Source organism: Hevea brasiliensis, chromosome 6 (assembly GCF_030052815.1).
Source record: "Hevea brasiliensis isolate MT/VB/25A 57/8 chromosome 6, ASM3005281v1, whole genome shotgun sequence".
Classification (NCBI taxonomy): Eukaryota; Viridiplantae; Streptophyta; class Magnoliopsida; order Malpighiales; family Euphorbiaceae; genus Hevea; species Hevea brasiliensis.
The window spans coordinates 106,839,761-106,861,259 of NC_079498.1; the positions used below are offsets into that span (position 1 = coordinate 106,839,761).

Sequence of the window (21,499 nt, forward strand, 5' to 3'; positions counted from 1 at the left end):
CTATCGCATATACAATCCTATGTTAAATGTGCCACTAAGTGCACCCCTGAGTGGTACGCCTCTACATGTTACCCCTAGTTCTGAGCTAGGTGCTAACAATTCATATGGTAAGACCCCTGTGCCACATCAGTTTCTAAAGTTAAGATCCCTGTTCTTTCTGTCAATCTCCTTCTCTATCTGTCTCATCTCCGCTGATAACTCATAAAATGATTCAATTATTTCAGTATTGTCAGACCAAATCGATGGTTGCTATCGTTCATCAAGGTATTCCTCGTTCAGTGAGTGCGTCGATAAGGTATCTACTACAGCCATAAATTTTGTTGCTTGTAACGGACTAGGCAATGCTGACAGGAAATACTTTTGTGGATCAGCTACAAAACTTGCATATTCAGTGTCATTTTCTTCTGGGATTAATCTTCTCATTAGAGGTGGTCTGTTAGGCACATGTTCCCCATAAGGATACTGCCCAAAATTGAGGGCAGCATGTTGTGCAGATGCAAGCCAAATGATGGTGGTGAGGATTGAAACAAGATTATCAACATTTTTTAATGTGGGCCACCATTCTGCATGGTTGAAATCAGCATGGCCCACATTGATGGACTCAGCATACCAAGGTTGCAGCTCTTTGTCATTACAAATTAGACTTGAATTTGGGTAATACCGGTTCACATAGCTGCGGACCCAGTTCTCCATTGCAGACCAGATTAGAAGCCCATCTTGAGCATATGGATAGTCCTCGATTAGGAGCTTCAGGCCATGTGGTTGCATTGGGTCAGGTACAGCCATACCCCTGCAAGATTATATGGACCATTATTAGATTCCCTCATGATTTTCATACACCAAAATGACAAAGACATAAATTTCATACTGTAATTCTTTTGTCATTTTATTGCTTATAATTAATTTCTTCTTGCTTCTATTTTCTTTCTTTTGTTGACCGAAAAAATCCTGAAAAATTCAAGATTTTTTTATCTATTACTGGTCAAGATGGTAATGAGTAGGGTATCCATGAAAATCAATCCATCCGAACTCGATTTCAATTAATATTATCAAAATTTGAACCCGTCCCAAATTCGATTAAAATTTATTCTCAACTATCTAAATTCGATAATTATTGTCTGAAAAAAAAATCTGAACTCATTTAATTTTATATATTTTAATTAATATTTTTTCATAAAAAATTATTTTAATTAATAATTTATATTTTAAAATTTTAATAATTTCATAAAATATTTAAATTTCATTTTATATAAAATAAAAAAATATAAAAATGTATAAATATTATTATAAAAATATATATTTCATATTTAATTAAGTATTTATATAAACGGGTTCGGGTAACGGATACCCAACATGTAAAATCTAAACTCGATCCGAGCACATCATGGACATTATTTTTCAAACTTGAACCCATCTTAAAACCTATTATATAATACCCAAATCCATCCTATTAGAATTCTATCGGATCGAGTACCCATAAAAATTTGACTCATTGTCATTCTTAGTCAACACATTGATGTCGTGCTGCTTATTAAGAGTATAAACAAATCAAACAATTTGTGAGTTGTTTGGGCCTCAGTGATTCAGTTTATTTGCTGGCTCATGAGTTGATTTATGAGCAAACTTATAAGTAAACTCATTTATAAGTTTGTGAAAAAAGATTTGTAAGTTTATGATAAGGCTCATTTATAGACTTGTTTATAAATTTATAACGAAAACTTATTAAATGGACTTAGTGAAGTGGCTTAATGTAAAAGAAAATTAATTAAATATTATATATGCTCTTAAAATTTGAAAATTTATCAAATATTTTCTGCCATTACTCATGAAATATAAAATATAAAATAAGTTGATAATTTCTTGCATACTTCTCTCAAGCAAATTGCTGGAAAAGTCAAAGGTCAAATTTCTTTCGTCAAATCAATTGCGTAGAATTTGAGCCAATTGGTCTTTAATTTGTCTATGAGAAATTGCATGAAAATAATGGAGTGTTGGATGAGAATTTTGTTTTATTATCTTTGGTTTGATAGTCAATGAATGACAAGTGAAGGTGTGAGACACGTTCATGGTAGTCTGATCATAAGAATTTAAGAGCACTATAAAATGTTTTTATAATAATTATTATAAATTTTGGGTACCACATTTTAAATAAATCAAATTTAAATTTTTTAGTATTAATAATTTTAGAAGTTAAATTATTAATATAAATATATTTTTATATAAATTATTAATTAAAATATATAAAATTAAATGCATTCGAATGATATTTAAGTAATAATAATTAAATTTAAAATAATTAAAGATAATTATATAATAATTTTAAATTCGGAGTTTAAATTTTAAAATTATTAATTAAATTTAAATTCATACAAAATATTTGTTTTTCGAATGACCTTTCAATCCCTAAACTTGCCCAATATTTCTTTGCCACAAGGCTTGACTTGTAACAAATTTTTTTTTTGTTTGCTTTTATAGTATTATATAATTTTGAATTTTAACTATTAATAGCTAAATTTACTATAAATAATTTTTAAATCTAAAATTTGAAATAATTCACAAAATCTCTCTCCTTTATTAATTAATGAAAAATTGATTACACAAGTAAATTATAAAATTTATAATTTGTTACAATTTATTTAGTCACCATAAACAAAAAAAGTATGTACTTTATTTTTTATAATTCTTTTATTGTAAAAAATCTCTCACACAAAATTAAAAAAATATAAAATTTAATGTAATTCGACGTAAACTTATTCTACTAATAAATTCACTATAAAAAAATAATTACACAGTAATTATTTTTCTAGTATTCTCGCATTTCATGATTATAAAAACACTTAGACCAATTCTCATAATCCCACCATAAATAAAATAAGTATAATCCAAAAAATCCAACATACTCAATAAAATTAAGTTCCTTTTGAATTTAAGAACATACCTCACTCTATCTAACAATTTCACACTATCACCATGCAGCTTGATATTCACTTTACCAACATATTCGACTTTTATCTTATTTGCATTGGCTAAATTCATTTTCTCTCCTTTATTTTCTTCAATTACATCAAACTACTATTTCTTTGAGCATATATTGGATGGACAAGTAGAATCTATTAATTACTCGTATCTTTTGCCTTTTCCTTATTATAATATATATTTAAACATTCATTGTCAACATTATTATCAATTGTTATTCAACAGTTATTTCTTTTTCTTTCCCATGACTCTTCTTAAACTGTTTAAATTTTACAAGATCTTCCTTCATTTTCATGCAATTGTATTGAATGTGACCATTCTCATGATAGTAGTAACATTCTCTATCTTCAAAGTCTACTTGTGGTTTCGAGTTCGATCTACTATTTCTTCTCTAATTATTTCCACGTGGATTGCTTCTGCCACAACTAAAATAAGCGATAAAAGCTCCACTTTTATTGCTATTACTTATTTTCTTAAACTTCTCATCATCCAATATAACTGTAATAACATCATTCATCTTTAAAATCTCCTTCATAATTGTTAGGGCCGTAACCAAAATTTTATAAGGTTGTGAGAGAGTTTAAAATCTCCTTCCTAATTGTTAGGACCGTCACCAAACTTTTATAAGGTTATGAGAGAGAAGTTAGAAATAAAAGGATTTTATCTTTATCATCTATTTTGACACCAACACTAGTAAATTAAGTAATTAATTTATTGAAAATGTTATGGTACAAGCGATTTTTTAGTGAATTTGACATGTAGCTCTTCAATTTCTTCCACAGAAAAATTGACGAAGTTTTCAATACATTGTACTTCACATCAGAGGGATAACATCAATTTAATCGTATTTACTGTCATTTGTTGAAATTCTCCAAATCATCATATTTCATGATCATCTGTTGTTTCGTTCGAAATTTTGACTAACATCATTGCACAAGTATATTAACAGTGCTTTGTTACAGACTAAAATTAATTTTTTTATCAAAAGGCTTCACTGCAAATTTTCTACTTGCCGTCCTTGATATCACGCATATCAGCTATGATACCATTTATTGTAAAAAAAATCACCCACACAGCTATGATACCATTTATTGGACACAAGGCCAACTTGAACACTTTACGAGTTTCCCAAACCTTACCAAATTTGGTTTTACCGAATTCAGCAACTAAATTTTTTTTAATTTATTAATCTTCTTAAATTAATTATATTACTACTCTGCTCAATTACTATAAATCTTAGGCTATTGGATTCCAACCTTTTTATACTTATTTTTTTTTATGCTACCTACGATGTTTATATAACTTAAAATAAAAATAATATAATCAAAATATGCAAATATAATCAACTTAAAATGACTTGTATTGAGTGATTGCAGGTTCATTCACATAGGTGAATTAAGGTCAACATCATTTGGTAGTTGGTTCCACGAGGATTACGCCAAGGGTATTGTCGTGATTCTTGCTATATTTTCTCTTTATCCTTAGTTGTGAGAAATAATTGATTTGATGGTTTAATTAGTGTTTACTTGAAAATTAATTAGTCTTTGTTTTTTTTTGGAGATTCTTAATTAGATGTTATCCTTGTAAGGAACCAATCTTCTATTCATTTTGAATTTTCTATGCAAAAAAATTGTAACAATATAAAGTTTTGTACTTCAAATTTAAATTTTGTATCTATTTCTTTACGCTTCTTAAACCTTTTAATCAAGTAGTTATTATTTTTAAAAAAACCAAGTAGTTATTATTTTTAAAATAAAAATAATAACTACTTGGTTAAAAGGTTTAAGAAGCTATTCTCTAGTTGATTATCCTAAGTTTAATTCTTGTAGTTGATGCTTAGAATATTTATATTGTTGAAGTTGGAGTTTGATTCTCTAGGTTAGCACTCATAATAGAAGTGAATGTAGTATTTTGATCTACCTGAAGATGCAGATTAGTTGATAAGTAAATAACAGAAAATTGGATTTATGATACTCATTTCAGAGACTTATTTTAGGCCAGAAGGCTAAATCCATCATTCCCTAATCTATAAGAATGGACTATTTAGATTTATTTGGATAGCTTGGCCTTCATTGATGATGAAGGCTTGATAGCAGAAGCAAAAAGATTAAAATTATCACTCTTTCATATTAGCACAAGATTATCATATAGAGCTATGCTTATTGCACCTTATTGCATATATAATCCTATGTTAAATGTGCCACTAAGTGCACCCCAAAGTGGTATGCCTCTACATGTTACCCTTAATTCTGAGCTAGGTGCTAGCAATTCATATGGTAAGACCCCTGCGCCACATCAATTTCTAAAGTTAGGATCCCTATTCTTTATGTCAATCTCCTCTATCGGTCTCATCTCCACTGAGAACTCATAAAATGATTCAATTATTTCAGCATCGTCATACCAAATCGATGATTGCTATCGTTTACCAAGGTATTCCTCGTTCGGTGAGTGCATCGATAAGGTATCTACCACAGCCATAAATTTTGTTGCTTGTAACGGACTAGGCAATGCTGACAGGAAATACTTTTGTGGATCAGCTACAAAACTTGTATATTCAGTGTCATTTTCTTCTGGGATTAATCTTCTCATTAGAGGTGGTCTTGTTAGGCACATAGTCCCCATAAGGACACTGCCCAAAATTGAGGGCAGCATGTTGCGCAGATGCAAGCCAAATGATGGTGGCGAGGATTGAAACAAGATTATCAACATTATTTAATGTGGGCCACCATTCTGCATGTTTGAAATCAGCATGGCCCACATTGATGGACTCAGCATACCAAGCTTGCAGCTCTTTGTCATTGCAAATTAGACTTGAATTTGGGTAATACCGGTTCACATAGCTGCGGACCCAGTTCTCCATTGCAGACCAGATTAGAAGCCCATCTTGAGCATATGGATAGTCCTCGATTAGGAGTTTCAGGCTATGGGGTTGCGTTGGGTCAGGTACAGCCATACCCCTGCAAGATAATATGGACCATTATTAGATTCCCTCATGATTTTCGTACACCAAAATGACGAAGACATAAATTTCATACTGTAATTCTTTTGTCATTTTGTTGCTTAATTAATTTCTTCTTGCTTCTATTTTCTTTCTTTTGTTGACCGGAAAAATCCTGGAAAATTCAAGATTTTTTGATCTATTATTAGCTAAGATCATAATGGGTAGTGTATCTGTAAAAATCACTCTATTTGAATTTGATTTCAATTAATATTATTAAAATTTGAACCTTTCTCAAATTCGATTAAAATTTATTCTCAACTATCCAAACTCGATTATTATTATCTAAATAAAAAATCTAAACTCATTTAATTTTATATATTTTAATTAATATTTTTTATAAAAAATTATTTTAATTAATAATTTATATTTTAAAATTTTAATCATTTCATTAAATATTTAAATTTCATTTTATATAAAATAAAAAATATAAAAATATATAAATATTATTATAAAAATATGTATTTTATATTTAATTAAATATTTATATAAACGAGTTCGGGTAACGAATACCTAACATGTAAAATTTAAACTCGATCTGAACACATTATGAACATTATTTTTCAAACTTGAACCCATTTCAAAACCAATTATATAATACCAAAATCTATCTTATTAGGATTCTATCCGATCGAGTAACCATAAAAATCTGACCCATTGTCATTCTTTGTCAACACATTGATGTCGTGCTGCTTATTAAGAATATAAACAAATCAAACAATTTGTGAGTTGTTTGAGCCTCAGTGATTCAGTTTATTTACTGGCTCATGAGTTGATTTATGAATAAACTCGTAAGTAGATTCATTTATAACTTTGTGAAAAAAGATTTGTAAATTTATGATAAGGCTCATTTATAGGCTCGTTTATAAATTTATAATGAAAACTTATTAAATGGACTTAGTGAAGTGGTTTAATGTAAAAGAAAATTAATTAAATATTATATATGCTCTTAAATTTTAAAATTTATCAAATATTTTCTGCCATTACGCATGAAATATAAAATATAAAATAAGTTGATAATTTCTTGCATACTTCTCTCAAGCAAATTGCTGGAAAAGTGAAAGTTCAAATTTCTTTCGTCAAATCAATTGCGTAGAATTTGAGCCAATTGGTCTTTAATTTGTCTATGAGAAATTGCAGGAAAATAATGGAGTGTTGGATGAGAATTTTGTTTTATTATCTTTGGTTTGATAGTCAATGAATGACAAGTGAAGGTGTGAGACACGTTCATGGTGTCTGATCATAAGAATTTAAGAGCACTATAAAATGTTTTTATAATAATTATTATAAATTTTGGGTACTATATTTTAAATAAATCAAATTTAAATTTTTTAATATTAATAATTTTAAAAGTTAAATTATTAATATAAATATATAAATTAAATACATTCAAATAATATTTAAGTAATAAAAATTAAATTTAAAATAATTAAAGATAATTATATAATAATTTTAAATTCAGAGTTTAAATTTTAAAATTATTAATTGAATTTAAATTCATATAAAATATTTGTTTTTCGAATGACTATTTCAATCCCTAAACTTGCCCAATATTTCTTTAAAAAAATTGCCACAAGGCTTGACTTTTAACAATTTTTTTTTTGTTTGCTTTTATATTATTATATAATTTTGAATTTTAACTATTAATAGCTAAATTTACTATAAATAATTTTTAAATCTAAAATTTGAAATATTTCACAAAATCTCTCTCCTTTATTAATTAATGAAAAATTGATTACATAAGTAAATTATAAAATTTATAATTTGTTACAATTTATTTAGTCACCATGAATAAAAAAATTATGAACTTTATTTTTTATAATTCTTTTATTGTAAAAAATTTCTCACACAATTTAAAAAATATAAAATTTAATATAACTCATAGAAATTTATTCTACTAATAAATTAACTATAAAAAAAAATTACGCACTAATTTTTTTTTTCAACTACAAAATACTTAATTCCCTCATAATTTTTTAGCTAGTTGACTTAGGGCCTGTTTGAATTAACTGTTGAATATAACTGATAGCTGTTAGTTGATAGCTGTTACTGTTAGCTGATAGCTGATAACTGATAGCTGATGATAGCTGTTTTATATTAAGTGTTTGGTAAAATTATATTTAGTTGTTGCTGTTAATATGTGAAATGACTAATAAGGGTATATATCATATAATTTATTTTATTATTTAAATAAATATAAAATTATAAATTTATTATATTATATTATTTATTTTATTATTAAATTAAATATATAATTATTAAATTAATATATTATATTATTTAAATAAATATATAATTATTAATCTTTTATATTATATCATTTATTTTATTATTGAAATAAGAAAATAATTATTTTTTAAGATAATTAAATAATTTTAAAAATATAGGTAAAATAATAAAATAATTATTATGATTAATAGAAAAATTTATAATTAATTTTAAGTTTTTTGATATAAATAAATATTTTATATTTTATGTTATTAATAAAAAATATTTAAACAAAGTTGAAATACATTAATTAAAATATTAAAATTATAAATAAAAAAATAAAAATATTAATAATATTAATTTTCAAGTTAAATAAAAAAGGATAATATGGTCAAAATAAAAAATAAAATCAGATCAGCTATCAGCTGATAAGAAACAGCTCTAAAAATAGAACTGATACAAACTGCAACTGATGGGTATCATATCAGTTGCCCATCAGCTATCAGCTCTATTTTTTTAAGCTTGCCAAACACCACAGTTTACCTGTTTGAATGTCTATCAGCTATGAGCTGAACCCAACAGGTAAACCAAACACCCCCTTACTCTCTCTGTATTTTAGCCGCTCAAAAATCGCCCTTCTCTAAGCCACGAATGCGAGTCTGACACGAGTCCAACTTGGACACGTCACAAGTTTCCCAAACCTTATCAAATTCGGTTTTGTCCACTGAAAAAAAAAAATCGGTTTTACCCAATTCGGCAACAATTTTTTTTTTAATTTATTAATCTTTCTAAATTAATTTTATTACTACACTTCTAATTTAACTTTAAATCCTAGTTGCACTTTAATTTGGATTCCAATAATTTCTACCTCAAAGTCAAATGAAATTTGTTTTTACAAATTTTGCAAATGTTAATTTTTTAATAGGTGCTTATTTGCACTCTTAATTAATTATTGATAATACCATTGTTTCAACTTTATTCTTTCAATCAATATGCTTTTTTTCAAATTGTAAAGATTCTTTACATCAATGTTCTTGCATTTCATGATTACGAAAACACTTTGATCAATTCTCATGATTCCACCATAAATAAATTACCTATAACTCAAAGAATATAACTTACTCAATAAAATTAATTTTTTTTTTTGAATTTAAGAACATACCTCACTCCATGTGAAAATTTCACATTATCACCATGCAACTTGATATTCACTTTACAAACATATCTGATTACTATCTTATTTGCATTGGCTATATTCACTTTGTCTTCTTTATTTTCTTCAATCATATGAAACTATTCTTTCTTTGAGCATATATGGGATGAATAAGTAGAATCTATTAATCACTCATATCTTTTGCCTTTTCCTTATCATAATCCATATTCAAACATTTATTGTCAACATTATCATAAATTGTTATTCAACAGTTATTTCTTTTTATTTCCCATAACTCTTCTTAAACTGTTTAAATTTTGCAAGATCTTCCTTCATTTTCATACAATTGTATTGAATGTAGTCATTCTCATGACAGTAGTAACATTTTCGATCTTCAAAGTTTACCCGTGGTCTCGAGTTCGATCTATTATTTTTTCTCTAATTGTTTCCATGTGATTGCTTTTGCCACAACTAGAATAAGCAACAAAAGCTCAATTTTTATTGCTACTAACTATTTTCTGGAACTTGTCATCATCAAAGATAATTGCGATAACCTCTCCACCTTTAAAATCTCCTTCTTAATAGTTAGGGCAGTCACCAAACTTTTATAAGGTTGTGAGAGAGTTTAAAATCTCCTTCCCAATAGTTAGGGTTGTCATTAAACTTTTATAAGGTTGTGAGAAAGAGGTTAGAAATGAGAGGGTTTTATCTTCATTATCTATTTTCACACAAATATTAGTAAATTGGGCAATTAATTTATTGAAAATATTATGGTACAAGTGATTTTTGAGTGATTTTGACATATAGCTCTCCAATTTATTCCACAGAAAAATTGACGAAGTTTTCAAGACATTGTACTTCACAGCAGAGGGCTAACATCAATTTAATCGTACTTACTACCATTTGTTAAAATTTTTCCAAATAATCATATTTCATGATCATCCGTTGTTTCGTTTGAAACTTTGACTAACATCGTTGCACAAGTACATATACAGTGCTTTGTCACAAACTAAAATTAATTTTTTTTATCAAAAGGCTTCACCTCAAATTTTGTACTTACCTTATTTGATATCACGCATGGTAGCTATGATACCATTTATTGTAAAAAATTATCCACACAAAATTTAATATGATTTTGATATAAATCCACTCTATCAATAAATTCACTATAAAAAAATTTAATTATACACACTAATTATTTTTTTCACTTTCAAAAGGTCACTAACAATTCCCTCAAAATTTTTTGGTGGCCAACTGACTTCTTTTCTCTCTATTATAGCCACTCAAAATTCACCCTTCTCTAACCCACAAATGCAAGCCTATTTATGGGCTATTGGACACAAGGCCAACTTGAACACTTCACAAGTTTCCCAAACCTTACCAAATTTGGTTTTACCGAATTCAGCAACCAAATTCCTTTTTTTTTTTTTTTTTTTTTAATTTATTAATCTTCTTAAATTAATTATATTACTACTCTTCTAATTTAAATACAAATCTTATGCTATTGGATTCCAACCTCTTTGTACTTTTTTTTTTATGCTACCTACGATGTTTGTATAACTTAAAATAAAAATAATATATTTAAAATATGCAAATATAATTAACTTAAAATGAGTTGTATTGAGTGATTGCAGGTTCATTCACATAGATGAATTAAGGTCAACATCATTTGGTAGTTGGCTCCACGAGGATTACGCCAAGGGCATTGTCGTGATTCTTGCTACATTTTCTCTTTATGCTTAATTGTGAGAAATACTTGATTTGATGGCTTAATTAGTGTTTACTTGAAAATTAATTAGTCTTTGTTTCTTTTGGAGATTCTTAATTAGATGTTATCCTTATAAGGAACCAATCTTCTATTCATTTTGAATTTTTTATGCAAAAAAATTGTAACAATATAATGTTTTGTACTTCAAATTTAAATTTTGTATCTATTTCTTTACTAGCAAAGAAAATAAAAATAATAATTATTTGATTAAAAGGTTTAAGAAGCTATTCTCTAGTTGATTATCCTAAGTTTAATTCTTGTATTGTTGAAGTTGGAGTTTGATTCTTTAGGTTAGCGCTCAGAACAGAAAATTGGATTTATGTTATCCATTTAAGAGACTTATTTTAGGCCAGAACTCTAAATCCATCGTTCCCTAATCTACAAGAATGGACTATTTAGATTTATTTGGATAGCTTGACCCTCATTGATGATGAAGGCTTGATAGCAGAAGCACAAAGATTAAAATTCTCTCTTTCATATTAGCATAAGATTATCATATAGAGCTATGCTTATTGCACCCTATTGCATATACAATCCTATGTTAAATGTGCCACTAAGTGCACCCTACAGTGACACAATATGCAGATACAATTATAGAAGAATGGTCTTATACCTAGAACTAACTGTAATTTTCAACCAATTCAAAGGCATATTTAACTACAGAGGCAACTGAATGCATGAAATTTAGGTGTCATTTTGACTCATATTGACACGCTATTTGGTACGCCTCTACATGTTACCCCTGGTTCTGAGCTAGGTGCTAGTAATTCATATGGTAAGACCCCTGCGCCACATCGGTTCCTAAAGTTAGGATCCCTATTCCTTCTGTCAATCTCCTTCTCTATCTGTCTTATCTTCGCTGAGAACTCATAAAATGATTCAACTATTTCAGCATCACCGGACCATATCGATGGTTGTTGTCGTTCACCAAGGTATTCTTCGTCCGGTGAGTGCGTCGACAAGGTGTCTACCACAGCCATATACTTTGTTGCTTGTAACAGACTAGGCAATGCTGACAGGAAATACTTTTGTGGATCAGCTACAAAACTTGCATATTCAGTGTCATTTTCTTCTGGGACTAATCTTCTCATTAGAGGTGGTCTGTTAGGCACATAGCCCCCATAAGGATACTGCCCAAAATTGAGGGCAGCATGTTGCGCAGATGCAAGCCAAATGATGGTGGTGAGGATTGAAACAAGATTATCAACATTGTTTAATGTGGGCCACCATTCTGCATGTTTGAAATCAGCATGGCCCACATTGATGGACTTGGCATACCAATCTTGCAGCTCTTTGTCATTACAAATTAGACTTGAATTTGGGTAATACCGGTTCACATAGCTGCGGACCCAGTTCTCTATTGCAGACCAGATTAGAAGCCCATCTTGAGCATATGGATAGTCCTCGATCAGAAGCTTCAGGCCATGAGGTTGTGTTGGGTCAGGTACAGCCATACCCCTGCAAGATAATATGGACCATTATTAGATTCCCTCAAGATTTTCATACACCAAAATGATAAAGACATAAATTTCACACTGTAATTCTTTTGTTTTCTCGTCCCCTGTTTCCCATTTTAACAAAATTTTCAAAACATGGCTTGATAATATTTTTTCCAGTTCAAGAAAACGGGGGTAGAAATCAGGCTACAAGCTACCTGCGAATGAGATCAGCAGGAAGGCCTTCCATGTCGAATCGCCAGTTTTTATATGCAGCAGCACTAATCTCCATGCAGTAGCGGCCAGGAGTGAAGCAGGATTCAATAACACCATCAGCATTGATTAAACTTTGGCGGGCTAAGGCATTGATCTCTAGGGTGTATCTCATATGTGGATCCAAAAGCTTAAATATGGGGTGCATTGCACTCATTTGCCTATGTGCTGCTAGTATAAATGGCTCCATGCTGGCATGTGTACGTAGCCTGTAGTCACCATAATATTTCAGTTGACTAATTATCTAAATCAAGAACTAAAAATTTGAGGCTTCAAAAACTGTAGCAACCAACTGAAACTTCATTCTTACCAGTGATTAACTAGCTGATGAACCCCGGCATCATTGGAGCAAACATGAGCCTTGGCAAGTTGCCATATCCAGTTTGTAGTCGCATCTACCGGAGGTGTAACTACTCGCTTTGACTGGGAATTTGGTCTGACTGATGGGAGACTAAGCTCCATAGCAATGGGCTTGAGTGTACCAAGAGGGGTCAAGAAGAATATGGTACGAGTTGCATATGCTTTTCTACCATCAAGGGCGTTAATGCGGTCCAAAAATGGGAGATAAACATCATGATAATCCAATACAAACAGTTTGTTTTCCTCGAGGGCCTGCAATAATAATCACAGAATATTCAGTTATGTTTGGGCTTAACTTGTAAATCATTTTCAGATTTTATAGTTTTTAACCTGGCATAAGAAAAAATATGATAATTACCTCTTGAACAGACATGCCATTCAGATGGCCAATAATGTGCTTTTCTTTAAGAGCAGATTCCTGTGGACCGTAGATTTCAGGATCAAGATTGCTTTTTGGTGGAAAAATCTTCAACCTCTCAATGTTGACAGGGTTAACCCCTGAGAGTGCTTGACGGGCAAATTCATCATCTCGCAGCCAGGCAAACTTGTCTTCTGCATGTGGGAAACACATCTAGATTAGCAAAAGTAATACTGGGTTTTGATTAAATACCATGTAACCCACATGAGAAATGTGTTAGTAAAAATATGTAGTTGCTGACAAGTGGAAAATGACAAAAGCACAAGTTATTGGAATCTAATCCCCAGCACATTACTAAAACCATCAAAGTTTGGCTCCCAATAGGCAACCAATAAGGGAAAGAGACAAGAAATGGTGGATATTTTTTCCCTGTTGCTAGCAACAAATGTTAGACATGCGCATTCTTCTTCACAAGAGATGTAAAAGTAGCATAGATCTTTGTCCTAAAATTTATACATGTGACTTGGAACCCACTAAATGATACATGGGCAGTGGGCCAACAAAGAAAATGCACCATGACTCACTTTTTACCCAGTCCCACCACTTGTTTTGATGCTAAAGTGGCAGGTGAGAATTTGATGGTACCCGACCAAAGTAATATAATAATATTGACACAGAAAATTGGTGATAATGAAAAATGGTACTCACTCGAAATAATCTTTGGTGTGTCATATCTGAGAAGTCCCTCACTAGATTCTTGAATCTTGGTAACTGCCTTTGGCAATGGTAGACTTCTCCAGATTTCATCTTGAAGCCCTACTTTAAGAAGCAGCCCCTCTTTGTAGAGAATATCAATGTCTGAAAACGCATTAAAGTCGCGGTTCTCAGAAGAAATGGTGGCCTTTAAGGATGGTATTAGACTGTGAAGCACTGCCTTAAGCCTCCCAGCTGAGAATGTTTTTTGCTTAGACTCCTCAAATTGTTCATCTCTAGGTACATACATTGGCAAGGGCTTCTCTACACGACTCTCTGCATTTATATCTGGTGCATAGATAATAAAAAATTAGGACATTCACATTATATAGAAAATTTAAAGCTATGAAGTATCAAAGAACTGGGGATAGAAACTTACCTGTATCAGTGGGACGACGGCCAGTGCGACACCGTCTTGGATATGGAATGTTTTTACCTCCCAGTTTTGGCCTGGTAAGCTCAACACCCCTGTCAGGATTTCCCAAATCATTGTAGACATCAAAGTCATAAATCCTGTCTGATAATTTTCTCTCTCCTTTGCCATCACCCCTGATATCTTTTAGTTCTTTTTCTCTTAATGCTTTTAGTCCAGCAGGCGTCTCGCTTGGTAAATATGGCTGCTCAAACAAAAACATCACAAATTAAACTTTAGAATTTTGACACCCAAATCATACAGGGAACGTAACAGTTGTTTCTTTGAATTACTGTTACGCAACCTCATTTATGATAGACTTAATAATCACAACAGGAAACACACACTTCTTGACAGCATTCATATTCTAGTTGCTTCAACTTCATGGGTCCATGGTGCCTTCTGGAGAAGTGTCCCATCCAATTATAGGGGAATCTCAATAAAGACAGTGTACATTGCCAATGAATAGTGATTTGCTTTTTCTTTTTCTTTTTCTTTTCCATTTACTTATTAAAGTGGGTATTCCATTACAGCCTTTAAATTGTCACATGATGCATGCAATTCAACTTTATTTCAGTGAATATGAACTTCCAGCCATAAAATCTAAATTACCAAGTCAAATTCATTAATCAAATACCACCATGGAAAAGCAATTGAAACCGAGTGTCAATAAGAACAGGCTTTGAATTGTTCCAACTTTTCTGGTTTTTTTTTTTTTGGTCATTTGCAAAAATTCAAAACCTAATGGTAGCAAGTTTGACCTTATAAAAATGTTCTGTTCAAAAATAACATAGAAAAATAATCTGACTGGCATTTTTTGAAAAGTCTTAAAGTTGACAAAAAAAAAATGTAGAAAAATCAATTATAAGTACCTTGTTAGAGAAAAATATCCTTTTTGCAGGCTGATCTTTCTTGGATTGTACCCAGGAGTTGCAAGGGAAATGAACTGGATCGCAAGCAAAACCTTCGAGGGTGATAGTCTCCAAGAAAAACTCCTTCTGGTGCTTGTTGCTCACTGTGATTGCTCCAGGCTCCCCAAAATTGGAATCCACTAGAAATTCAGCTGCATAATGGACCCTCTCAGCCTTAACATTTGTTTTCTTGGACCAGTCCTTTAACACAGCTTCCTTGCTTCTCTTTGGTTCCTTGGTTTCTACAACAATCGATTTTCAAAATCATTATTAACTTTGATCCATATAAGCAAGGCTCAACTATGCTAAACAAGCATTGATTGTACATGAATCAATATATGGATTTTTTTCCCCTCATTTTTGGACATAATTTTGAGGACCCAAAAGAAGAAAGCTGAAATCCACCAGACAATTAGGATCTTTACCTCAAACCAGCCATAAAAAGCTGAAAAGGGAAGAACCCAAAAGCATGATAAAATACTCAACTACTTAACAAAACAGCCAAACATTAGCATTTACTATCCCCAATTCCCACTACCGAGAAAGCGAAATAGAAGTGCTTACTTGGATCAACTTCAGAACTAATGAGCTCCAAAACAACATTTCGCCCAATCTTATCAGCAAAAGCATCCCAGTGCTTGGCAATGGTCTCCTTCAAATCCTCCTTGTGCTTGTTTCTCACGGTGACAACAGCTCTCACCTTAAACTTCACTGCGTTTTCAGGCACAGTATTACTACTACTATTAGCCTTGATCAAATCTTCACTGATAGCTGCAACAGGACCTCTCACAGCTCTTTTTACACTAAGCTTTCCGTATTGCAGAGGCACCAAAACTGGTTTCACTAAGAACTGATTCTCTTGATGAAAACTATGGTTAAAGAGCACTTTAGATGACATTGATACAAATGATGATTTATCTATCAAAGAACTCCCCATGATTTCTTTAGCAAGTGCCATCTTGATTTCCTCTCCTTCCTTCTCTGTGCAATTAAAGTATTAAATAATCAGCACTGCGGAGAAAGATGAGAAGAAAATACAAATTATCTGTAATAGTGCCCAGTTCTAATACTGGTCTCAGTTGATGATGATCGTGAGTAAGGTGACCATGTGTCCATGTACTTCTCCCTATATATAAAGAGAGGGAACAGACGAAAGATTACACACCGTCCACACGTTTTTCAAATTCAGCTGCGTTTTTCTGTTTATTTTTTGAGTTTTTAGTTTGATTTTACTACTTGATTTTGTTTTCTTGAAAATTAATTTTTTTAAAAAAGAAAAGTCTGCCGTGTCAAAGCGAGTTTCCGGCTTTCCGAGTCAACGACGCGGTTGTGGAGGATGGGCGTGGGAAAGCCCCTGCCCTGTGCCGAAATGACAATCATGTCCCTGCGCATTAAAAGTGTAGAATTGTTTTGAATATGTTAATATTACTCTCTTGAGTTAACTAATTTTTAAATTAAAGTAAGTCTGATTTATTTTTTTAAAATAATATTAAGTCTCTTAATTAATATTTGAGTCTCTCGTAAGTATTATATACTTTAAATATTTAATCTTAGACTTAAAAGAATTTATTAATATTTAATATTAATTAAAATAAGGGTCATGTAATCTTTATTAAGGTTTAAGTAATCTGTCTTTCTTAAATTAACTTTTAAGAATAAATTAAATTTAGCTCATTTTTTTTAGGAATCTCACACTAAAATTATATCACATATTACTACAGGTTTGGAAATATATTGGGAATTTCATATTTGGCATTTAATTTATCATTTTTGAATTGCTAATTATGATAAAAACAATCTAATAATCTGGAAAATATTCAATAGCAATAACTAAAATTTAATTTTTTTTTTGTATTATTAGTAAGTGTAATAGCATTACCAACTAAATAATAACTAAAAAATAAATAAAATTACAATAAAAAATAACACAAATTTTTAAAAATTAATAACAAATACGGATCTACATAAAAAAAATAAATCTCACTATTATTGATATAAAATTAAATAAATTAAAAAAAAAAAGATAATTGTGAGATTAGGCTAATCCAAAGGTAAAAATATAAAATTAAAATAAAAATCATATATTACTGCAAATAATCATACGTATAATCAATTAATCACATCATGCTCAATTGATGTTTGTGTTGCTCACTCCACTAGGATTTTGTAGACGTCACTGGAGGGCAAATCAGTGAATTTAAAACCTCATGGAAAACTAAGAAAAGCAGAAATTTCACGGCGTGGTGAGATTCTGTTTGCACGTGTAAGCACAGAAAATTATTATCCTCTGTGACTCCTCTTATTGTATCTCACGTGCAGCCACTTTGTGTTACACTATTTATCTACATATAATTTTTTTTTTCAAATTTAAAAAATAAAGATTCGAATTTAAATTTGCTGATTTTAATTTAAAAAAAATATATTTACATTAAGCTTATCAATTAATTGGTCATATTTAGATATTAATTATATATTTTTTAATCTATTTCTTATTTTTATTTAAATAGTATAGGATTTTTAATTTATAAGAAATAGAAAAAAAATAATACATGAATTAAAACAAAAATAAATAAATAAAAAAAATTATAGAATATGAGATAATAATTAATATTAAATAATTGTTAATTTAATGATAAAATGAAACTTTAAACACATTTTTCTCTCAAGATATAAATGCTATTTTAAAAATAAAATTGGTGAAGTAGGTTTCTCCAAGTATAGATATTTCATTCAATCTCAACAACAACCACCCACACATATAAAAGAAATTTTTATTTAAATTTAATTTATTATAAATTTAAAATATTATATAAGACTCATATATTTAATAAATAAGTATATACTTATTTATTAAATATATAAGTCTTATATAATATTTTAAATTAATTATAAATTAAATTTAAATAAAAAAAATCTCATATTAGCCCTCCTGAATTAATGAAGGTATATATTCAATGAAAATATATACATGGGCTTATGCCATGAATTTACTAGCATGAATATATCAAATTAAAGATAATTTTTTAAAATAAATAAAAAAAATTAAAATGATTGTACGAAAATCTTATTACCCATATATTGATTCTTATAATATTATAAAATGAAAAAAAAAAATTGATCAATTTGGAGATTAATTAATTAATTAATTAATGTGAAAATTAAATAAAGTTGGAGGGCAGCATGCATCAGCAAGGCTTTTAAAGCAGAGAGTCGTTTTGGTCGTCGAATATGGAGAAAATTCAACACCTCTTTAACTACTTCTTCACATGTCTCTTAATTAGGTAACTGTCTCCTTTGTAATGTTATTATGAATTCCAGCATCCACACCTCTCCTACCAAAGACACCTTCTTCCCCATTTCTTTACACGTCTAATATATTGACCCTTTTTTTTTTCCCAATACACGTATTTGATTGCCCAATTTCTATTAACATTAAAATAATTAATTATATTATTCATTCTCACCATTCAAACAATATTTGAATTTTTTTAATATTATTTTTTATAAAATTTTAGAAGTTTTATATTTGAATTTGACTCCTTGATTTACCACTAATTAAGCTGAAAGTTTTAAATTTATATGAAAATTATTTTTTATTGCGTGGCTCATATTATATTAGGTACAACTCCTTCAACTCTCTCTTTAACTCTATTTTCTTTTATTTATATTTTTTTTTCATTATGAATATTTTTCTTAATGATTATATTTATTTTAAAAAAATTAATATATTTAAATTCATCCCACCAAAATTGAATATAAAAAAATTAACTCGACAGCTAATCCTCCGATTGTGAAAAAAAATTTCCCTTACCTGTGAAATATTCCAAGTCTTATTCTACGTATTTGACGTGGACTGTTTCAATTGGATTGACCAGAAAAGGTCAAATATATGTATCAAACTTAGCATCGTCATTTTAAAAAGGTTGGTGGGATGTAAGCGACTCCAATTACAGCTGCACATTTTTCATACCAAAACTAGCCCTATCGCTCAGAAAAGAATATGCTGGTGTGGGTGCGGTAAGCTCCAACGCAACCTAAATTGTACCCAAGCTATCACCGGCCTACTATTCATCTCCAAATGAAAAATGATCCCACCAACAATTTGATGGGACCCTCCCGAGATTATGATCTCAAATCTATTGGTTGACAGAACCTTACTCCGTCATATTGGTTGCTTTCATCAACATTAAGTTGTAATTTGGTATAATTGTAATTATTAAAAAATAAAAATATAAATAACATAACGTAACAATAATTTTAATTTTTAATTTATTTATAATATTAATAATAAATAATAATAATTAAAGAAATTAATAATCGAATGATAATAGTAATAATAATTATAAAGTAATTAAAAAGTGATAATAGTGATAAGATAAGGTGATAATAAATTAAATAATGATAGATAATAATTACATAATAATTATCAAATAATGATAACAGTGATAATATTAATAATAATAATAAAATATTAATAATAATTATAATAAACTAGAAATTATGATGATAATAATAATATAACTATTGATAATAATAATAAAAAATTAAAATAAATAATTATAATTATATTTATATTATTTTTATATGTAATTATTATATAATTTTTAATATAAATAATTATATTATATAATTATTATTTCCTTTACAAAAAAGTGAGCAATGAGCGGCCGCAACATCCAAATCAATTCACAACGCTTGAAACAATTCCAATTTGGATTTCATTTTTTTCCCATAAAAAATAAATGGGTTTCATTTTCCGTTGAAAATTAAGAGATTTGCCGGTTGACTTTAACCTCTGCAAGAGTGCAAACCCCATCAGTAGCAAAAATAACTTATTATTCTAACGCTAGAATACAAGTTACATTCTTTAACGATCCATTTTTGGATGAAAATCTTGTGCAACTCTAAGAAATATATTATATAATTAGCTTTTTGAAAATTTTTCGATCTTTTGAAGTTTTTGTTTTGTCTCTTACAATTCCCCATTGTGCAAAGCGTTACTTTTCATCAACAATGATTTTTTATATGTTACACTTCATACACAATCATATTAATCTTTTATTTATAGTTGTCAAAATACCCAACTTCAATTGAATGATAAAACTAACTCCAACTATTATTTTGGACTTCAAATATAGTTTTCTAAATATTAATTTTCATCTTAATTTCTTGATCTAATGGTTTATATAACTCCTCATTAATCATCACATGTGTACCTATTTTAATTCAGAGGCACACATTAATTTTTAATATCTTACCTATTTTAATCATACGTCTTAGGTTACGTTCCACAATATTAATTATTTTAGTAATTATTAGCTATTTTAATAATTGTCAGCTATTTTAACTAGATATTAGCGGTTAAATATTAACAGTTAATGGTTACCTATTTATCTAGTGATTTAAAGTAAAAGTGTTCAGTAAATATAGCTATTGAGTTAACTGTTAAATATAAAACTAGTAATATCATTTTGTTGATCATAATGCTCCCTCAACTTTTTCAAAAGTCGGGAGGGATAACTTTTCATGAATTACTCATTTAATTTCTAAAAGCTAGTACAAATACTAAATTACTGAATAATATAAATCAGAGAGATAATATTTTAATTAGAGTCAAAATACTAAATGTTACTTTAAAATATTTTATCAAACATGGTCTTAAAATTTATCTTAATTTTACAAGTTTTGAGATGAATACTAACAATATGATCATATGCAATATAAATTTATATTAATTAATTTAATTAACAAAAAAAAGATAGTTACTCATTATTTTTCTTTTAATTTTTGAGTGCCAAGAAACTAAATTTAAAGAAGAAAATGATGTCTCAACCAATTAATAATTCTAATTTTCTGATATATATTAAAGTAATATTTTTAAGAATTTGAAATA

The 21,499-nt window shown here is 29.2% G+C and overlaps 1 protein-coding gene and 2 pseudogenes across 1 annotated transcript; all 3 read right to left on the bottom strand.

Annotated features, from left to right (window-relative positions):
• Positions 1-3,036, bottom strand: LOC110664113 (linoleate 13S-lipoxygenase 3-1, chloroplastic-like; annotated as a pseudogene).
• A 2,109-nt stretch (positions 3,037-5,145) lies between these two features.
• Positions 5,146-5,929, bottom strand: LOC110664117 (lipoxygenase 4, chloroplastic-like; annotated as a pseudogene).
• Positions 5,930-11,569: 5,640 nt separating this feature from the next.
• Positions 11,570-16,721, bottom strand: LOC110664582 (linoleate 13S-lipoxygenase 3-1, chloroplastic). The gene is made up of 8 exons (XM_058149132.1): positions 16,171-16,721; positions 15,568-15,848; positions 14,663-14,900; positions 14,239-14,571; positions 13,531-13,724; positions 13,123-13,424; positions 12,758-13,021; positions 11,570-12,561 (listed from the first exon to the last, which is right to left on the bottom strand). Exons 1-8 carry the CDS (start codon positions 16,562-16,564, stop codon positions 11,805-11,807), a joined length of 2,763 nt encoding a protein of 920 aa, XP_058005115.1. The 5' UTR covers positions 16,565-16,721; the 3' UTR covers positions 11,570-11,804.
• Between the last annotated feature and the right edge of the window lie 4,778 nt (positions 16,722-21,499).

What these genes read in the sequence shown, in the direction of transcription:
- LOC110664582 (XM_058149132.1), bottom strand. Translation starts at nt 16,564, where the DNA reads ATGGCACTTGCTAAAGAAATCATGGGGAGTTCTTTGATAGATAAATCA. An exon ending in GGATATTTTTCTCTAACAAG is followed by an intron (nt 14,901 to 15,567) that starts GTACTTATAATT and finishes TTGTTTGAGCAG; the next exon opens with CCATATTTACCAAGCGAGAC. An exon ending in CACACCAAAGATTATTTCGA is followed by an intron (nt 13,725 to 14,238) that starts GTGAGTACCATT and finishes TCCCACATGCAG; the next exon opens with AAGACAAGTTTGCCTGGCTG.